Here is a 20,728-nt window from a genome sequence, read left to right as displayed (position 1 = left end):
CAAACATTTATTAAGTACCTATTATGTTAGACACTAAGGAAGAAAAGACAAGACCTCCCTTCAAGGATCACACTATCTGCACAGGGAGAGAGGACAGAACAGTTGTAAACTATTAAGTACAACGAAAGAGGTTATGACAGAAACAAAGGACAGTGGGAGCATAATGAAGGCAGTATCAACATATCATCATAACATTAATGCTCAATTTAACATTCTAGTTATTTCCAACATTTGCTTTACCTGATCTGATCCACAACCTTTTTTTCCCTAAGTTTACTCATGCAAGAGAGCCTTTAAGGAATTTGAAGTGATTGTTTTTTACCTCCTCAAAGAATTGTAAAAAAACAATAAATGCTGCTCTTACAGAGAATTAAAAACACAGATATAAAATCTCAACTTGGTAAATGTTTTTTATTGACAAGTTTAATAAAAATCCACTCTTCCTTTTATTTTTAAGCATCTATTACTGAACTGACTTAACTGCTAACAGAAAAACAATCAAGAAACATATCTTTGGATACTAAAATTTCTAATTCAAAGAAAATTACAACTTACCAAAATATGGAGAGATCTGATGTTTCCACCAACATTTCCACCAAGGAATCTACCATTTTTGTATGAAAAATTATTGTATTCATCATCTTTCCAAGTTCTCTGTGATCTGCAAGGCTAAGGGAAGCCTTAGAGACACTAGTATATGCCTGTAAAAGTTAGGTAGGGGAAAAAAAAAAGTTTAGGTTTAGATCAATGACTTTAGCCTTATTCTACAGAGAAAAAATTAGAAAATATTTAAACTGTTTATTGTGATACTGATTCAGTAAAATCATCCTTTTTTAAACTGTATTAAGATCCTAACTTGAACTTCTCATCAAGAACTTCTTTAAATAAATAGAAAACAGAATCTGATATAAGGTTGATTCACTCTGAACTCTATTCAAGGGAAGTGAAGTTACTATAATATCAAAAGTGTAACAGAAATGTCATGTTAACCATACTAAAATGAAATTTTCAATCTAGTTGAAGACAAAAAAACAAAACAAAACACAGGAAACAATCAGATGAATGTAAGTACTGCACATGCTGATTCAATGAGGTTTCAGATTACACACACTCATTAAAAACTATATGACGGATAGATGGATGAATGGATGTCAAGCTGACTCCAACTCATGTCAACCTTACGTACAACAGAACAAAACATTGCCCAGTCCTGTGTCATCCTCATAACTAATGATGATAATAGGAGAAACAATGTGTAGGAGGTAGAAAGTATATGGGAACTCTGTTCTTTCTGCACAATTGTTCTGTAAACCTAAAACTGCTCTAAAGTCTTAAAAAATTCAGAAGAAATAGAGGTGACACAGTTTATACAAAAAATGTTCTACATTCTACCTTGGTGAGTAGCGTCTAGGGTCTTAAAAGCCTGTGGGCAACCATCTAAGATACTCCACTGGTCTCACCCCTTCAGGAGCAAGGGAGAATGAAGAAAAGTAAGTTACAAGGAAAAGATTAGTCCAAAGGACTAACGGACCACAACTACCATGGCCTTCACCAGACTGAGTCCAGTACAACTGGATGGTGCCCAGCTACCACCACGGACTGCTCTGACTGGGATCACAACAGAGGGTCCTGGACAGAGCTGGAGAAAAATGTAGAACAAAGTTCTAACTCACAAAAAAAAACCAGACTTACTGGTCTGACAGAGACTGGAGAAATCCCAAGAGTATGGTCCACAGACACCCTTTTAGCTCAGTAATGAAGTCACTCCCAAGATTCACCATTCAGCCAAAGATTAGACAACCCCATAAAACAAAACGAGACGAATGGGGCACAACAGTCCAGGGAAAAGGACTAGAAGGCAGGAGGGGACAGGAAATCTGGTAATAGGGAACCCAAGGTTGAGAAGGGACAGTGTTGATACGTTGTGGGGATGTCACCCATTACCATAAAACAATATGTGTACTAACTGTTTAATGAGAAACTATTTGTTTGTAAACCTTCATCTAAAGTAAAATTTAATGAAAATCTGAAGAAGGGAAAAAAAAGAAATAGAGGCAACAAAATGAGATAATTTGATTAAACGACTGATTTAAAAAGTTTGACAAAAACTGCAGCAGCAAAAAGAACAATAGATTTAAATAAAAGTGTAAGATATGAACAACTCAAGGAAATTAGAAGACTGAAGGGAAGAGGGTAGGTGAAAGAGTGACTAAAGATGTGGAAGGATCTGAAGGAATACATAAGGGAATGAGATCCCTTAGGAAACAGTGGGAAAAAGAAAGACAATACAGGTAGAGAGAGGAACTCTTCTCTAAGACTAGAAAAAGAGACAGAGAAAGATGAAAGTAACTATAAAAGAGCAATGACCTTAGGATCAAAACTGAACGGGACTCCAGTAAAAGCACAAAGCAACCTGCTAAAATTCTCCCAAATTCTTCCTACCTGAAACGAAGGTCAGTGATCAATGTCAGATCATTCATACCTCTTGTAAATATCTGCTCCTTCTTACCTGTGGTAATACGCTCTACTCAAAAATCTCTTTACTTACCCTCTGCCCTTTGCTCGGTTTTACTCTTTTCCTGTATATGCTATTTTTCTTTTCAAATTCTACCCATTTTTCAAGGTCCAGGTAAAATCTTGCTTTCCCTATAAAGCCATTACTAGCAATTCCAACTTGAAAAAACCTTTTTCACTTTTGAGAAAACTGCAATTAACTGATAACTGATCATATTCTATCTGTGGCACCTGACCTTAATCTTTCAGATTTTTCAACTGCTATTTAATTTTTCACATCTTTTATGCTCTGTCTACTTAGCTAGATAATCAATTCCTCAAAAGAGGAGCGCATACGCAACTCTTCTACGAATTATGTAATTGTTGTTAAGTGCCATTGAGTTGGTTTGACTTATAGTGCCCTACGCACAACACGACAAAACGCTGCCCGGTCCTGCACCACTCTTAGAATCGCTGCTATGTTTGAGCCCACTGCTGAAGCTACTGTGTCAATTCATCTTGTTGAGGGTCTTCCTCTTTTTCACGGACCCTCTACTTTAGCAAGCATGATGTCCTTCTCCAGTGATTGCTCCCTCCTGATTGTTCAATATTTTATCTCCTGTATCCTATAGTGGAGCCCTGGTGGTGCGGCAGTTAAGAGTTCAGCTGCTAACCAAAAGGTCGGTAGTTCAAATCCACCAGCCGCTCCTTGGAAACCCTATGCGGTAGTAATACTCTGTCCTACAGGGTTGCTATGAGCTGGAATTCACTCGACAGTGGGTTTGGTTTGGTTTTTTGGTATCCTATAGTTAAGTCTGTGGACATGGAATCTTCACCATCTATCTCCTCTTCAACACCTTTGTAAACCTCCTAGATTCTGGACATTGCCTTCTACCTTACACTTTTCGCCTCCCCTCCTAGCCAAGACTTCTCTGAAAGTTTAGCTGAGTGTCCCATTTTCCCTTCCTTGGAAAGCTTTGCCCTATTTGCTCCTTAAACATACGGGCCTATATGCAATAGAAAGGATCCTTGGTGGCACAGTGTTCAGTGCTTGGCTGCTAACCTAATGGTCAGGTTCGAATCCACCATCCGCTCTGAGGAAGAAGGGTGTGGCAGTCTGCTTCTGTAAAGATTACAGCCTAGGAAACCCAATGGGGCAGTTCTACTCTGTCCTACAGGATTGCTATGAGTCAGAATTTGACTCAATGGCAATGGATGTGGGTATATGCAGAAGAAAGGGGCACAGTTACTGCATGTCCCAAAGATGGTTAAGAGCATGTACACGGAAGAATCAGACAGACAGTTGGTGATGATCCTATCAAAAATCTCAAAAACAGGGATTTATCAATACTACACTCTTCATACTCAAATATTTTGCCATATGAATGAATTCCAATAAAACAAAGCTAAAATTCTCAAGTGAATCCTTCAAATGACTAAATTAGTAATCCTAATAGTATTTAACAAGGGTGCATTGAAAATGCACCTAAACCTCTAAAATTCTCTCAACCCATGTGGCCGGTTTAGAAAGCAGGAGGCCGAAATAGTTCAAGCTTTGTGACAATGACTTTCAAAATTTAAATGTGTACATATATCCTTCAGCAGAGCAGTTCCACTTCTGTTTTCACTTTCCATGCTTTACTTCTGTATTGTTTCGTATCTGTTTTTTAAACAGGCAAATGCTAAACTTTATTTGTTGTAGGAAAAAAATAACCTAAAATATATGCACATTTAATATTTTGGGATGACATGCTTCCCTGCTCCACCACTACCTGGCTCTGCAACCTCAGGCAAGTTACTTAATACTTCTGACCTCATCTATGCAATCTACATCTGTAAAAATAGGCTCCCCATAGAACACAGAACAAGCAGGAGAAAAGTATCTGCATATTTGGAAGTTGGAAGGAAAGAACTTGAAAAAGCAAAAGCACCTCAGGGAGCTAAGCAGATTCCCAGAAAAATATGCTTTCTAGTTCATCCTGTGTCCATCTAAAAATCTTTTCCACATGCACATACTGCTTATTTTATTTACTTTTTAATAAAAATATTTTATTTTAAGTTGCAGAACAATATGTAGTATGATCTCATTTATATGCTTACGTATCTAAAAGAACAGAGACCAGTTATTAAAAGTGAGTATTTTGTGGGAATAAAACCGAAAAAGGTACTACTTTAATCTTCTACTTTACCTCTGGACGGTTTGAATTTTTTTACAATAAGATATATTATTATTTTAAAACACGTATTTTTAAGATACACAGATTATTGAGAACACTAGGCCACAGTTTTCCCCTGATTACTAGAAATATTTCAGGGCAATTAAATTCTACCATTAAATTTATAGTATACACAAAGAGCTTAGGCTTGAATTTTAAAAGTCTTTAAAGACTATTTATGTGAGAGTTATATATTAAGTGAAAACTTTTAAAGTCTAGTAGCATTTATTTCTGCACTTGAGAAAAATGAGGCTTTGGCATTAGATCACAGGATGACAAACTGTAACCTGTGGGTCAACGGCCTGTTTTTATAAATAAAGTTTTATTGGAACATAGTCATGCCCATTTGTTTATCTATTGTCTATAGCTGTTCTCATATAACAATGGCAACATTGAGTAGTTATGAGAGAGATTGTATGGCCTGGAGAAAAGACTGACGTTGTCAAGGATTTCATTTTACTTGGATCCACAATCAATGCCTATAGAAGCAGCAGTCAAAAAATCAAATGACGTATTGCACTGGGCAAATCTGCTGCAAAAAACCTCTTTAAAGTCTTGAAAAGCAAAGGTGTTACTTTGAAAACTAAGGTGTGCTTGACCTAAGCCATGATATTTTCAATCGCCTTATATGCATGTGAAAGCTGGACAATGAATAAGGAAGACTGAAAAAGAACTGATGCATTTGAATTATGGTGTTGGCGAAGAATACTGAGTATAACATGGACCTTCAGAAGAACAAACAAGTCTGTCTTGGAAGAAGTACAGCCAAGAGTGTTCACTGGAAGCGAGGATGGTCAGACTCTGTCTGAGGTACTTTGGACATGTTATTAGGGGGGACCAGCCCCTAGATAAGGACATCATGCTTGGTAAGGTAGACGGTCAGTGAAAAAAAGGAAGACCCTCAACAGACAGACTGACAAAGTGGCTACAACAATGGGCTCAGATGCAGCAACAATTATGAGGATGGCACAGGACCAGACAGTGTTTCGTTCTGCTGTACATGGGGTTGCTATGAGTTGGAATCGACTCGATGGCACCTAACAACAACAAAATGGCTCACAAGTCCAAAATTTTTAGTATCTGATTCCTTACAAAAAAAGTTTGTCAGCTCCTGCACCAAAATATTTTGTCAAACAAGATTTTTTGCCTCCACCATAGAATTAAGCATTTGAATCATTACAATAAAAAGAGATGTTGGGATTTAAATATCTAGATATTCTAAAATTGTAACTTTATTCAAGAACTCTTTTATACTGGATTAAATGAGAAACATATTTATCCAAGTTTAATACCTAGTACAAGTGACTAAGGTATTCAATAACAAAAACAGAATGATAATGAAAATTAATAAATTTTTCTTACCTGTAACCTAAACCAGTCTAATCTCATTCCTCTGAAATCAAATACTTCCCCGTCTTCAACTGCAATCAGAAAAAGAGGTTAGAAAGCAAATTAATGTTTTCACAAATCTACAATCACATTTTAAAATTAAAGAGCTAAGAAAGTGAAACAATAATTCTCAAATCCAATAAAGATGATGATAAAGGAAGGTTGTGCTAAGAGAGGTATAATGTTCAGACTTCTCTCCTAAACTCTCCAGTTCTCAACTAGTTGGCATATTAATGTGAAGAAGCCAGAGAGCTTAAGAGATTCTATAAATACTACACCTTGGACAGCATGCTTAAGTTCCACAAAATAACTCCATATAAACCAAACATCACCAGGCAAGTTAATAGTAATTTCAGTACTATGTTGCTTAAACTAAATATTTATTACTCAGAAAATTTTAAAGTTTCTGATGCCTTTAATTTAAAGACAATAAAAGTAAAGCAGCATATCAATGTGCTGAAATGGAGTGTTCAAAGAATGGATACAGAGTCTAGGGTACAATATCAATTTTTGAGATTGACAGACTCAAATTCAATTTCCTATTCTACTACTTAATAACTGTTAGAGCCTGGAAAAATTATTTAACATCTCAAATCTTGCGTTTCCAAATGTGTAAAATAAAAGTAGTAACAGTGGTTTAAAGAACTGATGTGGACTGAATGGGATACATACATAAGTGCCTGGCACAGACTAAATATTTTATAAACAGTATCCATTACTGCTATTTTTATAGGTAAGTTTGAACCAAATATCCACTTTTTCACAATATGTTGTTATTGTTGTTAGGTGCCGTCAAGCAGTTCCAACTCATAGCGATCCTATGTACAACAGAATGATATCGTTATGATATGCAATGCTTTATTTACTCTTTTCTTATTTTTTCCTTACAATATGCCCCTTTTTTCCTGCTGAATAATAAGAAATATAAAACTACAATTATTATGATTCTTATAAACATTATCACAGACCCATTTTGGAAACTTTTGCTTCAGAAAAGAACAAAGTGAAGATAAAAAGAAATAGATTAAATAGGTCAAAATTCGAGGTAAGTAATTCTGTAATATTAACTGTTACATTCTTTCCTTATTAATCAAGTTTGAAAACCTAATTAGAAAAAAATATGCTTTTACTTAAAAGACTAATTACCTTGTTTTACACTGAGGGAAGTCATAGTGTTAACAAAAGAGGACATGATGATTGATTCATCTTCAGGGCAAACAGAAAGATTCTAAAAAGAAACAAAAAATATTGAAAACAGCTACTTGAGAAACAGCCCACAGGTCCATCAACTGGTGAATGGATAAACCAACTGGTATATCCCCTACTATAGAATATTTTCAGCAATAAAAATGAAAGAAATATTAATACACACAATAACATGGATGAATCTCAAACATTATGCTAAGTGAAAAAAGTAAAAAACAAAACAATATGTAATGTATGATTCCATTTCTGTGAAATTTTAAAAAGGCAAAACCATAGTGACAGAAAAAAGTCAGTGGTCGCTGGGGGTAGAGGGGAGGAATCAACCTCTACAGTATTGCACAGGAAAATTTTTAAGGGTACTGGAAATGTTCTACATCTTGACTGCAGTGTGGCTACACAAATGTATACATTTCTTAAAAGTCAAACCACACAGAGAATGTATGTATGATAAATTATATCAAAGGGGATACTAAAAAATATTTTTTTAAAAAAGTGGATGCTTAGCTCACAAACAGCATAAATAATATGGATTTTTAAAACATTAGGACCTATTAGAGCGAACTATATTAACATGTTACAGTCTTAGTTTTAAATTTATCAGTCCTAGCAAATAGCTGAAAACATCATGAATGTACTTTACAACAGAAGAGGGTAGTAAAGAACTGAGGCTTTATAGTTAAGACTTGAGTTTGAATACTGGCTCTATTACTTATGTACTGTGCAATACTGAGGAAGTTACATAAAGTCTCTGTTTTTTCTTTAATAAATAATGATAACAATACCTACCCTCATGGAGTTGCTGTACAGATTTAATATAATAAGCTATTGATAAATGTTGACAAATTGTTATTATCAGTGTCATTACTATTGCCATGGCTGATATTACTATTACTGCAACCCAAGAAGAAATGTTAAAAAACTTACTCAGTATTGTTAAATTTCAGTTTTTATAAAAAACAGAAACAGCTATCAGATGACTTAAAAATTTTAACACTATAAAATAAATCTGTAAAATTCGTTGTTATTGTTAGATGCTGTTGGGTTGATTTTTGACTCATAGCTACCTCATGTGACAGATTAGAACTGCCCCATAGGGTTTTCTTGGTCATAATCTTTATGGAAGCAGATTGCCAGGTCTTTCTCCCATGGAGCCACTGGGTGGGTTCAAATGACCAACCTTTCAGTTAGCAGCCGAGTACTTAACTGTCGTGTCACCACGGCTCCTTACGGGAAAAAACCAAACAGCCTGCTGTCTAGTCAATTCTGACTTATAGTGGCCCTATAGGACAGAGTAGAACTGCCCCACAGAGTTTCCAAGGAGCAGATGGTGGATTCAAACCACTGACCTTTTGGTTAGTAGCCAAGCTCTTAACCACTGCACCACCAGGGGAAAATAGCTACAATATAGTTTCAAAGTTTCATGGAATCAGGGGTTTTGGTTTCCACTGTGTGCTCACATGAACAAATAATAAATAGTAAGACTAGCCTCTAGTTTATGTGGTAAATATTAATTATTCAATTAAAATTACAGCAAGATAATAATACCCTAGGGATAAAATCAGGTTTTCTGCTCCATTTTTAATGGCCATTCTAAAAAGGAAGCATCTGAGCTCCATCTAGTGGATAAAAGAAGAAATAAATTAGTTTAGGATACCCGTTGCCAACCAGTGGATTTAGTAACTTACAAGTTACATATAATTCAAAGTAAATAATTACATGAGCAATGTTTTTGTTATCTGTATTTTTAGGTAGGCTTGGAAAAAATGAGGGTTTCAAGGTATGGCTATTTCTCTGGAAAATCATTAGTCTTTACATAAAGAGAATTTTTACTGCTCTTCCCCTCTACTATATGCCTAGAACACAAACAGTTACATGCTCAACTACCAACCAAAAGGTTGGAGGTTTAAATCGACCCCACAGCGCCCTGGAAAAAGACCTGGCAATCTGCTTCCAAAAGGTCACAGCTTTGAAAACTATGGAATGCAGTTTTACTCTACACATACAGGGTCGCCATGAGTCAGAATTGACTCAATGGCAACAGGGGTACAGGTGGAGCAGTTTTAGACATCTGTAATTTTATGAAATGAAGCAAAATAAAATACTATTTTCCTAACATTCATCTGTGATGAAAATATAACAAATGTATATTAGGATGAAAAAGACTGAATAAAGAAATGGAAAGAAAAAAGAAGATTAAATGTCAATAGAGGAAAATCCAAAAGGAAAAGAAAATTTGGACATTTAATTAAATTAGGACATCTAGATTACACACTTACTGACCACCTCTACCACACTATGGAAAAATATTTATTTTCTACTTTTCCTCTTATACTTAATTATCAATTATATCTTCTCTATCATCTCTTTTTTATCTTCACAACCACTAAGTTTAGGCTTTCATCAAGTCTCAACTAGCCTACTACAGGAATTTTTCTTTTGGTCTCTCTGCCTCCTCTTTTGGCCCCCATCAATCCACTGTCCACACTGAGCCACGGTGATCTTTCTAAGCAGTAAATGTGATATGACTAACCTCCTCTTTCACAAGGCCCTCTATAATTTGGTTACAGCACACCAACCACTCCAAGGATAAAGAATTCATTCTCTTCACTGTGCTCAATCTGAGCTCTGCACACACTCTTCATAATGTCTATCCCACTAAACTACAAGGAACTGTTTCCTTCCCTCTACACAATGATCTCCTTAAAAAGACAGACCATGATTTATTTTCATTTGTATCTCTATCACTTGGCACATGACTATGTTTCATAAGTGTTTGTTCAGCAATCATTCTTTGCTACAAAGAAGGAAAGAACAAAAGGCAAAATAATACGAAATAAGATAGCTTTTACCTGCACAAGTTCATTGAGGACAACAGCATCAAAGCCAGAAAGGTACTGCACGTAATACCTCTGCATTACAGGTCCATATTTCCTTACATGTGCTCTAAGCTCTTCCATGTAAAATATTAATTCAGCAATGTGCCTTATTTAAACATTTAAAAAAAAAATTGAAAGAATAAAGTCAGCATTGTCAAAGAAAATACGAAATGCCCTTGATATTACTACTAGAAGTTTTCTTAGAAAAGACATTGTCAAATATTCAATATTACTTTCTTTTTAAATTTCATATGAATAAAGAAATCATGGAAAGTAAAATAGATAAATAAATAAAAGCTAAGACTGAAAACCAATAGAGGAAAATTCAAAATGAAAATAAAATTATGACATCTCATAAATACATCATCAAAAAATAAAAAATGAAAGAGGACTAGAAAGAAATAAAGATTTTTCTGTATGCTGTTATTTCTCTGCTTCAATTACCTAACTCCTGTTGAGGGACTGAGGACTAAAATCAGAGACGTTTCAAATGGCACACTGGGTTACAACTCTACTTTTGGAGGAACTGTTATTTAAACGTTCTGTATAGTGAAATAGTTCTGAAAAATTTATTCCATAGGAAACATTACTGAGTATAGTCAAAGAAAACAATACTGTCACCACCTAGGGTGCTGAAAAAAATACTAAAAGCTCCATTTTAAGCTAAAATTGACTTTGTATTCTAAATAATATGGCGTATTGCAAATATATAAATATTTCTGTTGTGTCAAATCTGAAAAGCCCTAAAAAAGTTTTTAAAAATAATTTTACTTCACAGTCCCCAAATTCTACAGCCCAGAAATCGGAATATATAGAAACAATTTTTTAACGTTGCTAACTTACTTATCTATAAAGTCATCTGCACTCTTCTTTGGCATGTTATCTGCATGACGAAGTAGCCAGATAATTTCATCGCGGGCAAAGGACAATGCCATAAAAACAAAAAGTGCCTAATTCAAAAAAAAAAGCAACATTGTTTACTCTCATGCAAAGATTTAAAAGAACACCTATTCACAATCTTTCTCTAAGTGAAAAGTAACAGACAAGAAGTGATAATATCAAGTTTAAAAGAGAGAAGAGACTAGCATGAAGTCTTAAAACAAGGCTGGAACAACTTCAGGGAGATGAATCAGAAGTTGCTTGTTGCTGAGCAGACAACTGAATTATGAAAGTACACGAAGGTAAAAAAGTACAAGGTAAACACACTAGTGCGTGCAGGAGAGGATAGAAGAGAACTTGGGCTAAGTATGAGGGACAGTATGCATATAAAGAAGCGAGGTGTTTGCATGAGTATCACATCAGCAAATTCATTCTTCGCTAAATATATTTTAACCCTTCATGTAGTTACCGACTTAAATTTTAATAAAATCCCACATAGAGGGCAGAAAAAAATTTAAAAAAAAAATATATGGCACACTTGTAGTTGAAATAAGAAGTAAACCAATTACCTTGGGACCTAGCAAGCCAGGCTGATCAGAGAGGACAGTAGCCAATTCTTTCAGGGCTGACCTTAAAAACTTGCGTCTTTCTCTGTGCATTGAACCACTATAGAAAAAGACACCATTATAGTTCACCTGTTTCTACTAAAATTCTTATTAGAAATTAAAGTAACTTGGCATTTCAAGGTCATCTAAAGATTTTTAGGAAGTAGAGGTGCCTACAAAAATCATCTTCTATGTGTCTGTCATGAAGTAATTTTTCAATCTCATGATTACCCTTGCCTTTCTTATGCTACTTCAGTAACTATGTTTATTCTGTTATATTCCACTTATCAACATCCTACCCAACCTTTAGGACCAAACCTTCAAGAAGCATTTCCTAATATCCAGCTGTCCATTTCTGAACAATTTCTGAAATTTTAATACCATATAGCTTAGCACTTTATAAACTAGACTGGGAAATCCTTGAAAACAAGCACCATCCTACCATATACAATTCTGTCGCCTCACACAGGCATTAAAAATTACAACTCAAAAAATATCTGATTATCTATTTCCACGCTTACTAAATATATTCCTATTAAATATATAAAACTGACTAAACAAGAGCTATGGAGCCCTGGTGGCGCAGTGATTAAGAGTTCAGCTGCTAACCAAAAGGTCAGCAGTTAAAATTCTTCAGCCACTCCTTGGAAACCCTATGGGGCAGTTCTACTCTGTCCTATAGGGTCCCTATGAGTGGGAATCGACTTGATGGCAATGGGTTTAATGGGTTAAACAAGAGCTATATTCAATAAAGATACTGGGATAAGAGCTACATGGAGCTCTTGTTCAAAAACTGAAAGATGGGGGAGAAGATAAACGTAATTATTCATGTACTAGATATTTTTAAAATTAAATACAAATTAGAAAGAATTTATTCTCACATATTAACAGAGAGAGGATAAACATAAAATGTTCTAAGTACTCCAAGTTTTCACACTACACAAAATACATACTGCTCCAAGAAATTTCTAACATTTAGAAAGGTGTATAAAATAATATTTACATATCTATGAAACACGTGCCAAAACCCCAAGCATAAGGAATATACAACACCAGAAATATAGCTGTAACACAGTAGATTAATACCTATGTGACCTTAGATTCTACCTCTTTCAGTTTCAGCTTCTCATCTATCAAACTGGGATAATGGCACCTGCCTCAAAAGATATATACATCTTTCATGATGCCTAGCATTTAGTACTTCTAAAATATGTTACTTTGTAGTCAAGCTCATTTTATTTGACAATAATAAAATCATCTAGTATTATTTCTTAGAATAGGCAACTGTCATTTTGACTATTTTACTTCACAGGACTGTCCATGATATATAAACATCATGAGAAAATGTCTATAAAGTACATATGCCTGTATAGCACATGGTAGTAAGTTACAGGAATTACTATTGCATACTATTTATTATTACTCTACATGATAAACAGAATAAAGAGAACAAAAATGTCTTACTTCTTAAAGATGTTTATAAAAGATACGTATGGCACCACATATATCCCTACTATAGAGTCTATCCCATGAAAGGATGATGATGTCTATTTCTGAAGTTCAAGAAAGAAATTCTAACACACTCCAAAGTAGGTTATTTGTACCAGATAATTATTTTTTAATAATAAAAGCATAAGTATTTTATTCAATAAAAAGATATGTATGAATAATGATATACAGCACAGACTGTCGTGAATAAAGGAGGTTTAAATTCCCAATATCTATTCTAAACCTAAATTCTAAAAATTATTGTGGTTTTATATTTTCATCTTCGGCAATGATGCTTGTTTTCTCTCTGCCTTACAGAAATACTGAAAAGTTGTTCAAAGATCTTAAGTACACTAATTTCCAATTTAAGTTATCTATATATTTACTAATACATGAAACTAAAATTTGAGAAGGGGATAAGGTTACCATACTTACAAAAGTAAATACTATCTGGCACAACAACAACAACAGTAACAAAAAAAACCCACTGAAGAATTAAAAAAAAAAAAAGTAAATACTATTTGGAAGAGTGTGTGAATACATCAATTTCAATTAAGTAGTTAAAAAAATCAGCACGATTTCCAAAGTATTGGGACAAGGAGCATAGTGGTAGTCACAGACTTAAATGATACCTAAAAGTCCTTTGTATAGTACTTAGAGAATTTTGGCGACACTTCAAAAATATTTAAAATCTCTCTGCACTAATTCCAACATGACAAATATTGAGGTTATACACCTATCACTTCTCCTTGATTGAGTCTCCCTCTTCTACTTTCTCGTCTTGCATACCATTAATCTATACTCGTTTCAACAAAATAATGCTTTAAGAAAGGAATTCTGCTTGATTAAAAGTATCAGATAAAATAATACGACTTACGCATGCGACACAGCTGCCTCCTTGCATTCTCTTATGTCATTAATACGTTTATTATAGCTATGTGCAAAAAAAAACAATAAAAATAAAAAGCAGAACCATGTTAATCTTAATTTGATCAATAACAGTCAAACTGAGTTAGTCAAATACTAAATCAATAGAAAATGACTTATCAACAAGACAAACATGTCCTCAATCTTGAAACACATGGAAGGAATCTACCCCCATCCCTTCTTAGCATTTCAGGTGCTCAGTCAATCCTTCCTATAAAAATAAATCTCACATTATACTAAATTAACAATAAATTTAAACTTCACAACGTAGATTTCTAGTCTATTAAATCTTACCTCCTTAAACCTAATAGAGACATTAAAATTATACTTCTGATGCAATTCCTAAAAATCTAAAGTGCTGACAAAGCTATCACTTCTGACTTTTTAATCAAGGCTATTTCATAAGTGTAGAACAGTCACAACCTCTGTTTGGGTATGGGATATGGTAGCAGAAAAAACTGGGACAGGGAAGCATTCATCTACTTTAAATCATTTTAAGGGACAGAATAGTGGGTGATTTTTACCCTCCATTTTGCCACTTATTTTTCAAATTAACAAACTTTTAATTAAAAGATACTTAAAAATCAATCCACTGAAAGGTGCCATCTGAAAAATAAATTCTAATTAATGTGTTAACTTCATGAATACTAGATACAAAAATTCAAAATTCCTATGTTAAAGAAAAACTAGCTTCCTGACAACCTGGCTAAAAACCCCTTACACCAAAATGAACTAAAATTGCTAAATTCAGTCCTCTAATATTTATGTGTTCTTTGAGCAAATATCAGAAATATAATAATTCTGTAATCACTGGCCTCTGTATAGTCTGACTTGTAATTACTATGATAAATAACATTTTATATTGGCTTGATCACTCACAATTTAATCAAAAATCAAAACTTCTCACTAAATAAACACAGCAAAAAGAGCTGGTTTCATGGAGCTAGTAAGCTTACTTGCACCATATATAACATACACTTGCTCAATATACAGACTATCTGCTTTTAAGTGTTTGCATATATTCAAATATGATTCCACAGGGAGGATGTCAGTATGCTAAGACATTATACAAGTCTTCATGATTTTCAATCTGAATCAATTAGAAAATGACAAAGCCCATCTAACATCAGATATTTCAGAGTTCTCTATCATCTTAAATAAAAGAACAGGGCTGAAAAGTACATAGGGCACTGTTTCTCATATTATGAGTCACCAACCACCTGTATGAGAATATCAGAATCACCTGTGAGGACAGACGTCAGAATAGTGGTCATTTGACACAGAGAGTGAGGTCAGCAGTGGTGACTAGAAAGAGGCACAAGAGAATTTTCTGGGGATGATGGAAATGTTCTATATCTTGATCTAGGTGGTAGTCAGACAGGACTATCCACATGCAAAGTCATTGAGCTGTTACATCTAAGACTTAAGAATTTTTTTGTTTGTAAATATTACCTCAATAAAGTATGAGGAGAGTAAAGGGCAGATTCCTTTAACCTCTTCAAGATACAGATATAGTAGATTAGAGGTGGTACCCAATAACTTGCATTTTAATTCTCATCCCAGAATAATTCTTATGTACACTAAAACTTGAGATCAATTAATTGGCTTAATTTGTTAGTGCTAGACACATCTTTATTTTCTAATAATTAATAGAGGCTTTACTTGAAACCAATTTGATTTGGACATTACTGAATTGGGTGTGGAATAAATGCAGGCAAGTTTCATTTTCATCTGATGTTAGTAAGCCCAATGTAATGTATTCAATACTTTCAGGTACAGGGGATTCTAGGACATTTTGTGACTTAATAATCATTACCAAGTCTGATCTCAACTTGGCTTTGAGATACTGGATACAGAACCCCAAGTGAAGAGAAACGCAGGCATTAAAAATTTCAAGTACACTTAAATTTCAGAGAATTACTTGTTTTATAGGGAATGAATGTAAATGAATCACTTGAAATAACTCCTATTATAAAGAAACATGATTTCCTCTGTGTAGTACCTGACTTCTGTAACTATTTTAATTATTCTAATAAAGTATTTCTAATCGACTGATACACATTCACAAATGCACTCTATTACAGAATAGTACTTTTTAAAAAAATTTCAAAACTCTAAAATGTATATGTTGCTTTTAGTAATATTTTACGTCTAAAACCACATACGATATACACAAAACAGGACTCATCTTCACTCGGGTGAATACAAACTTGGAAAGGGCAGGAACACTAGATTTTTTAATTTGTGAAGTTACATGTAAAAATAATTTACATGGATTACTGTTAACTACCTACCCCAACCAGTAAGCTGAAGAGGCTGTATTTCGCATGATGTGACTCATCCCTACCTCCAAACCTTTAGTAAAGATAATCCACTCACCATCCCTTTCCAAAAAAGACAAAATAATTAAAAACACCATACCCTCGTATGTTTACAAATAAGTCTTCTGCAGCTTTGTGAATGTGGAAAACTTCATCCCGAAAGAGAGAGAGGCAAGAGCTACTTTGAAGAGCTAGCTTCCAAAGATTCAGTGCTGTAGCATCAGTATTTAGGATCCCATGGCACAAAATAAAGCCAACTTTAAATAAAAGGAAAATACAAATGTATTAGTACTTTCAAAGTTAAGTTCTTTCAGTTACAGTGTAACTTTTCAAAAATACAGAACCAAATCACTAAATTGAGATTTTAAAGTAGTGTTAATAAAACATATCCAAGATAGTAACAATGTTTTTCCATTCTCAATTATAATTTTACATATTCTACAAAATCAGTTCTTTGAAGTCATGCTGGTAAAAAGGAAAAACAAAAAAGGTCACTTCTTGGTTTTGAAGGAAAATCATTTTAATAAATGAGTAAAAGACATTTTCAGAAATATTTATAAAGTTATGTCAAGCCAGAGGATCAGGAAGTACTAACACAGTAGTTGTAATAACTGAAAAATAAAGCTAATCTACTTCTCTAAGTCACCAGAAGAAGTAATAATACCATCTCACATTTCCATAGCATTTTTGTAGTTTACTAAATCTTTTCATATATATTATCTCACATGATTATCCTATATAGTAGACAGAATAGGTGCCATCCTTTTACAGTTGAAGCAATGAAGGTTCAATGAGGGTAACTGACTTATCCAAAGTATTACTATTAAAGTATCAGAGCTAGGATTTAGCCCCAAGTATTTAACCTTATGGTACAGTATTCTTTCAATATATTACGCTGCTCTCTATTATATGAATTCTGAATTCCCCCTTTATCTTTTTGTTAATCTAATTTGGAAATTGTATACAAATATATAATCCTATTTATGCCTGTTCATGTCCTACCTAACCCTATATACCAGGATATAAGACCTTATCTATCTTTCACTCATTCAATATTTACCCAGTGCCTACCATATACAAGGTATTGTGCTGGGCTAGTTACAAGTCAGTCCTATTTTCTGTGGGGTTTCCCTATAACTCTCAATAGTCACTCCCATCTTTGAACTCCGGAATCATACTACACTATACCTATACTACTATTCTGACACTTAAACAATCACCTGCCATTTCTCTTTTTATTCTTAGCTCAACCTTCCTTTAAAAGGGCCACTAAACAAGCAAGCTCTTTAAGTAAGCATCTATTGTGCAGTCATACACATACAAACATATTTAACTTCCTAAGTTCCTTAAAATATATGAAAATATTTTTCATACAACATGGCCCCTAAATGAAACCCAATCATTTGATCTGGTAAAGAACCAAAGAAATCTATTTGAATCACTTTAAACCAATCTGTACAAATCCTAGAGGAAAAACTAAGTATACTGCATTTGTGGCAAAAGGATAATATATATCAAACTATGTATTCTGTTCTATATGGAGATTTAAAGAATTGTCAAGAGAAATTTTGTTCATAAAAGATTTTTGCCTTATGTACTATTTACCCTAATCTCCTAAGTAAAACGTGATTTCACAGAATGTCTTAAACCTCTTTTTATACTTATTTTTACAAAATACTTGCTATTGAAATAAAAGGTTTCTCTGAAAATTTTATGAGTTAAAGCATATTCGTTTTAAATAAAATGTCCAAGGTTAGGGGAATAGTTTGGTAATAAAACTAGACATCAATCTCCTTTCCCTGCCAAGACTCCAATACAATGACATGGCGGAAAAAAAACTTTTAAAAAAAGCCATAAAAATGTTGGAAAACAAGATAAAAGACCCATGTTATTGTTGCTGCAATAGGTCATCAAGCTGATTCCAACTCATAGTGACCCTGCAGCAATCCAATAGTAAATAAGAAAACTACAGAAAAACTCTGAAGACAGAAAACAGATAAAACTAGACTGTCAGAAAAAAAAAGACAGAAAATGGTAATCCAAAACTTCACAGAGATAAAAAAAAGATCTTCCCCAAGGAGTAGCCCAAGTCCAACCAACAGAGCAAGAATAGATTCTGAAAAGAACATCAGGATAATGAATGTTAAAACTACCGCACTCCACACCCACACACCCTTACAGCTCAGTAATGTGAAGTCATTCCTGAGGTTCACCCTTCAGCCGAAGATTAGACAGGCCCATAAAACAAAATGCGACTAAATGGGCACACGAGCCCAGGGGCAAGGACAAGAAAACAGAAGGGACAGGAAAGCTGGTAATGGGGAACCCAAGGTCAAGAAGGGGAGAGTGCTGACATGTTGTGAGGTTGGCAACCAATGTCACCAAACAATATGTGTATTAATTGTTCAATGAGAAACTAGTTTGCTCTGTAAACCTTCATCTAAAGTAAAATAAAAAATAAAAAAAAAAATTGCACCATTCCAAATAGTTGGGCTCTCAACAATTCTAGGCCCTAAATAAGTCTAGGCCCCAGGCCAGAATCTAGAGCAGTGGTTCTCAGACTTTAGCTTGCATCAGAATCATCTGGAAGGCTTACTGAATCATAGACTCCTGGGCTCCACCCACAGAGTTTCTGATTCAGTAGATCTTGGGTGGGGCTGGATATTCTGCATATCTAAGAAGTGCCCAGTTGATGCTGATGCTGCTGGTCCTGGACCATACTTTGAGAACCAGGAATCTAGAGGAAAGTTCTAAAGAAAGTTGGCTATCCACTGTGGAAAAGTACTAGTGTGGATATTGGTGTCAAAAAGAGAAGTGCAGAGGTAACAGGTCTACTCAAGGCTCAAATACATTATGGTAGTAAAATTTAAAGTAAACCTTCTTTACTTTGCCAGCTGTGGTTACCTCGAATCTGTCTACCTTCTTCATGTCCATGAATCCACCGCTATGGTAGCCTGCCTGCCGACCCACACCCTCTGCTCATTACACAAATCCCTCCCATTAGCCTTCCCATTTAAGTAAAGACTAAGAAGAAATGGTCCTTTGTAACTCCAGAGATCACTCATGTTAGCTGACTTTACTAATTACCCCAATTATTCAGGCATATATAAATTTAGACAACAACCAAGGATCACCATACATCTGAGCAAAATCAATACTTGAACGTTGTTTTTTTAATCAATTAACAGACAAAGCATGAAAAACTTAATATATTATACATCTTGTCAATGTAAAAAATAATATAATTAATAAAAATGGATAAGTGCAGATAGTGTGCATTAAATGCCTCCTCTTTCATCTTTACAGGACTACTCAAAATGCTAGTTTATACAGAAGCTGAAGTGTATTCAGAAACTTTCATATAGAAATCTAACAACAATTTCTGACTAGAAATCTAATAATGATCTAATTATTGGATTATACTGAATCTAATAATTTAAAATATAGGCTTTTATTTTATGTGTCTTTATTACTTAATTTTCCTAGTAATTCTAGTAATTCATTTGCATTGAATTTTCCAAAAATAACAATTCATAAAGCATTTAAAAACTGGTCCTTCGCCAGTTTGAACAAAATGCTATAATAAAAAGTCAACGAATACTATCTAAAGTTAATAAATCAAGAAATGAGAACTATAAGAACAACAACAACAAAAAAATACTGTCCAAATTACTGTCTTCTGGAAGTGAGCCTTAGGGTGGTAGAAAGAATTTAACTGTTTTATAGTAATTTTTACTCATATTATACCTGTGTATCTACGTGTCTATTTCCCCAGTCTGTGGGATTCTTCAGAAATTAATAATTTTATCCCCCATGCACCTAACAAACTGCCAAACATGAGTCATTTATTGTACGTACTGAAGTAAATTAAAATCAAAAACCTTTACTGAATAAATGCAATACAAAAAAATCATTAAAACAAAAATTTAGTTTTAAAGGTTATATTGAGACGCACTATAATGTAGGCTTGAAATTAGTCAGAGTTCTTATCTTTGTCATTACTAGCTACATGGCTTGAGATCTATATAAATCTATATAAAACAGACTAACTGACAGGGTAAACATAAGGACCAAATGAGGTAATTCATGTAGATGGCTTAGCACAGTTTGGCATAGAGATAATAGTACATATGACCTGTTAATTTTCTCTAAAACTTAAAACCTGAGGGGTAATCACAAAACTGACCAATTTTCTTAAAAGCCTGTGAGCAGCCATCTAAGATACTCAACTGGTCTCACCCCTTCGGGAGCAAGGGAGAATGAAAAGAATAGGATACAAGGAAAAGATTAGTCCAAAGGACTAATGGACCACAGCTACCAAGGCCTCC

At 34.2% G+C, this 20,728-nt stretch overlaps 1 protein-coding gene across 1 annotated transcript in view; it reads right to left on the bottom strand.

Moving 5' to 3' along the window:
• Positions 1-20,728, bottom strand: part of NCKAP1 (NCK associated protein 1) — a 96,656-nt gene that overhangs the window by 35,319 nt on the left and 40,609 nt on the right. Inside the window, exons 9-16 of the mRNA XM_004375445.2 lie at positions 16,501-16,657; positions 14,030-14,086; positions 11,629-11,725; positions 11,024-11,130; positions 10,154-10,286; positions 7,245-7,326; positions 6,072-6,130; positions 556-701 (exon numbers count right to left, since the gene is read on the bottom strand). Of these exons, the coding sequence (XP_004375502.1) occupies positions 556-701; positions 6,072-6,130; positions 7,245-7,326; positions 10,154-10,286; positions 11,024-11,130; positions 11,629-11,725; positions 14,030-14,086; positions 16,501-16,657 (838 nt within the window). The remainder of the gene's footprint in view (positions 1-555; positions 702-6,071; positions 6,131-7,244; positions 7,327-10,153; positions 10,287-11,023; positions 11,131-11,628; positions 11,726-14,029; positions 14,087-16,500; positions 16,658-20,728) is intronic.

The sequence above is a fragment of the Trichechus manatus genome, unplaced genomic scaffold (assembly GCF_000243295.1).
Source record: "Trichechus manatus latirostris isolate Lorelei unplaced genomic scaffold, TriManLat1.0 scaffold00037, whole genome shotgun sequence".
NCBI lineage: Eukaryota > Metazoa > Chordata > Mammalia > Sirenia > Trichechidae > Trichechus > Trichechus manatus.
The sequence above is the reverse complement of the archived record's forward strand: the minus strand, read 5'-3'. Positions and strand labels throughout refer to the sequence as shown.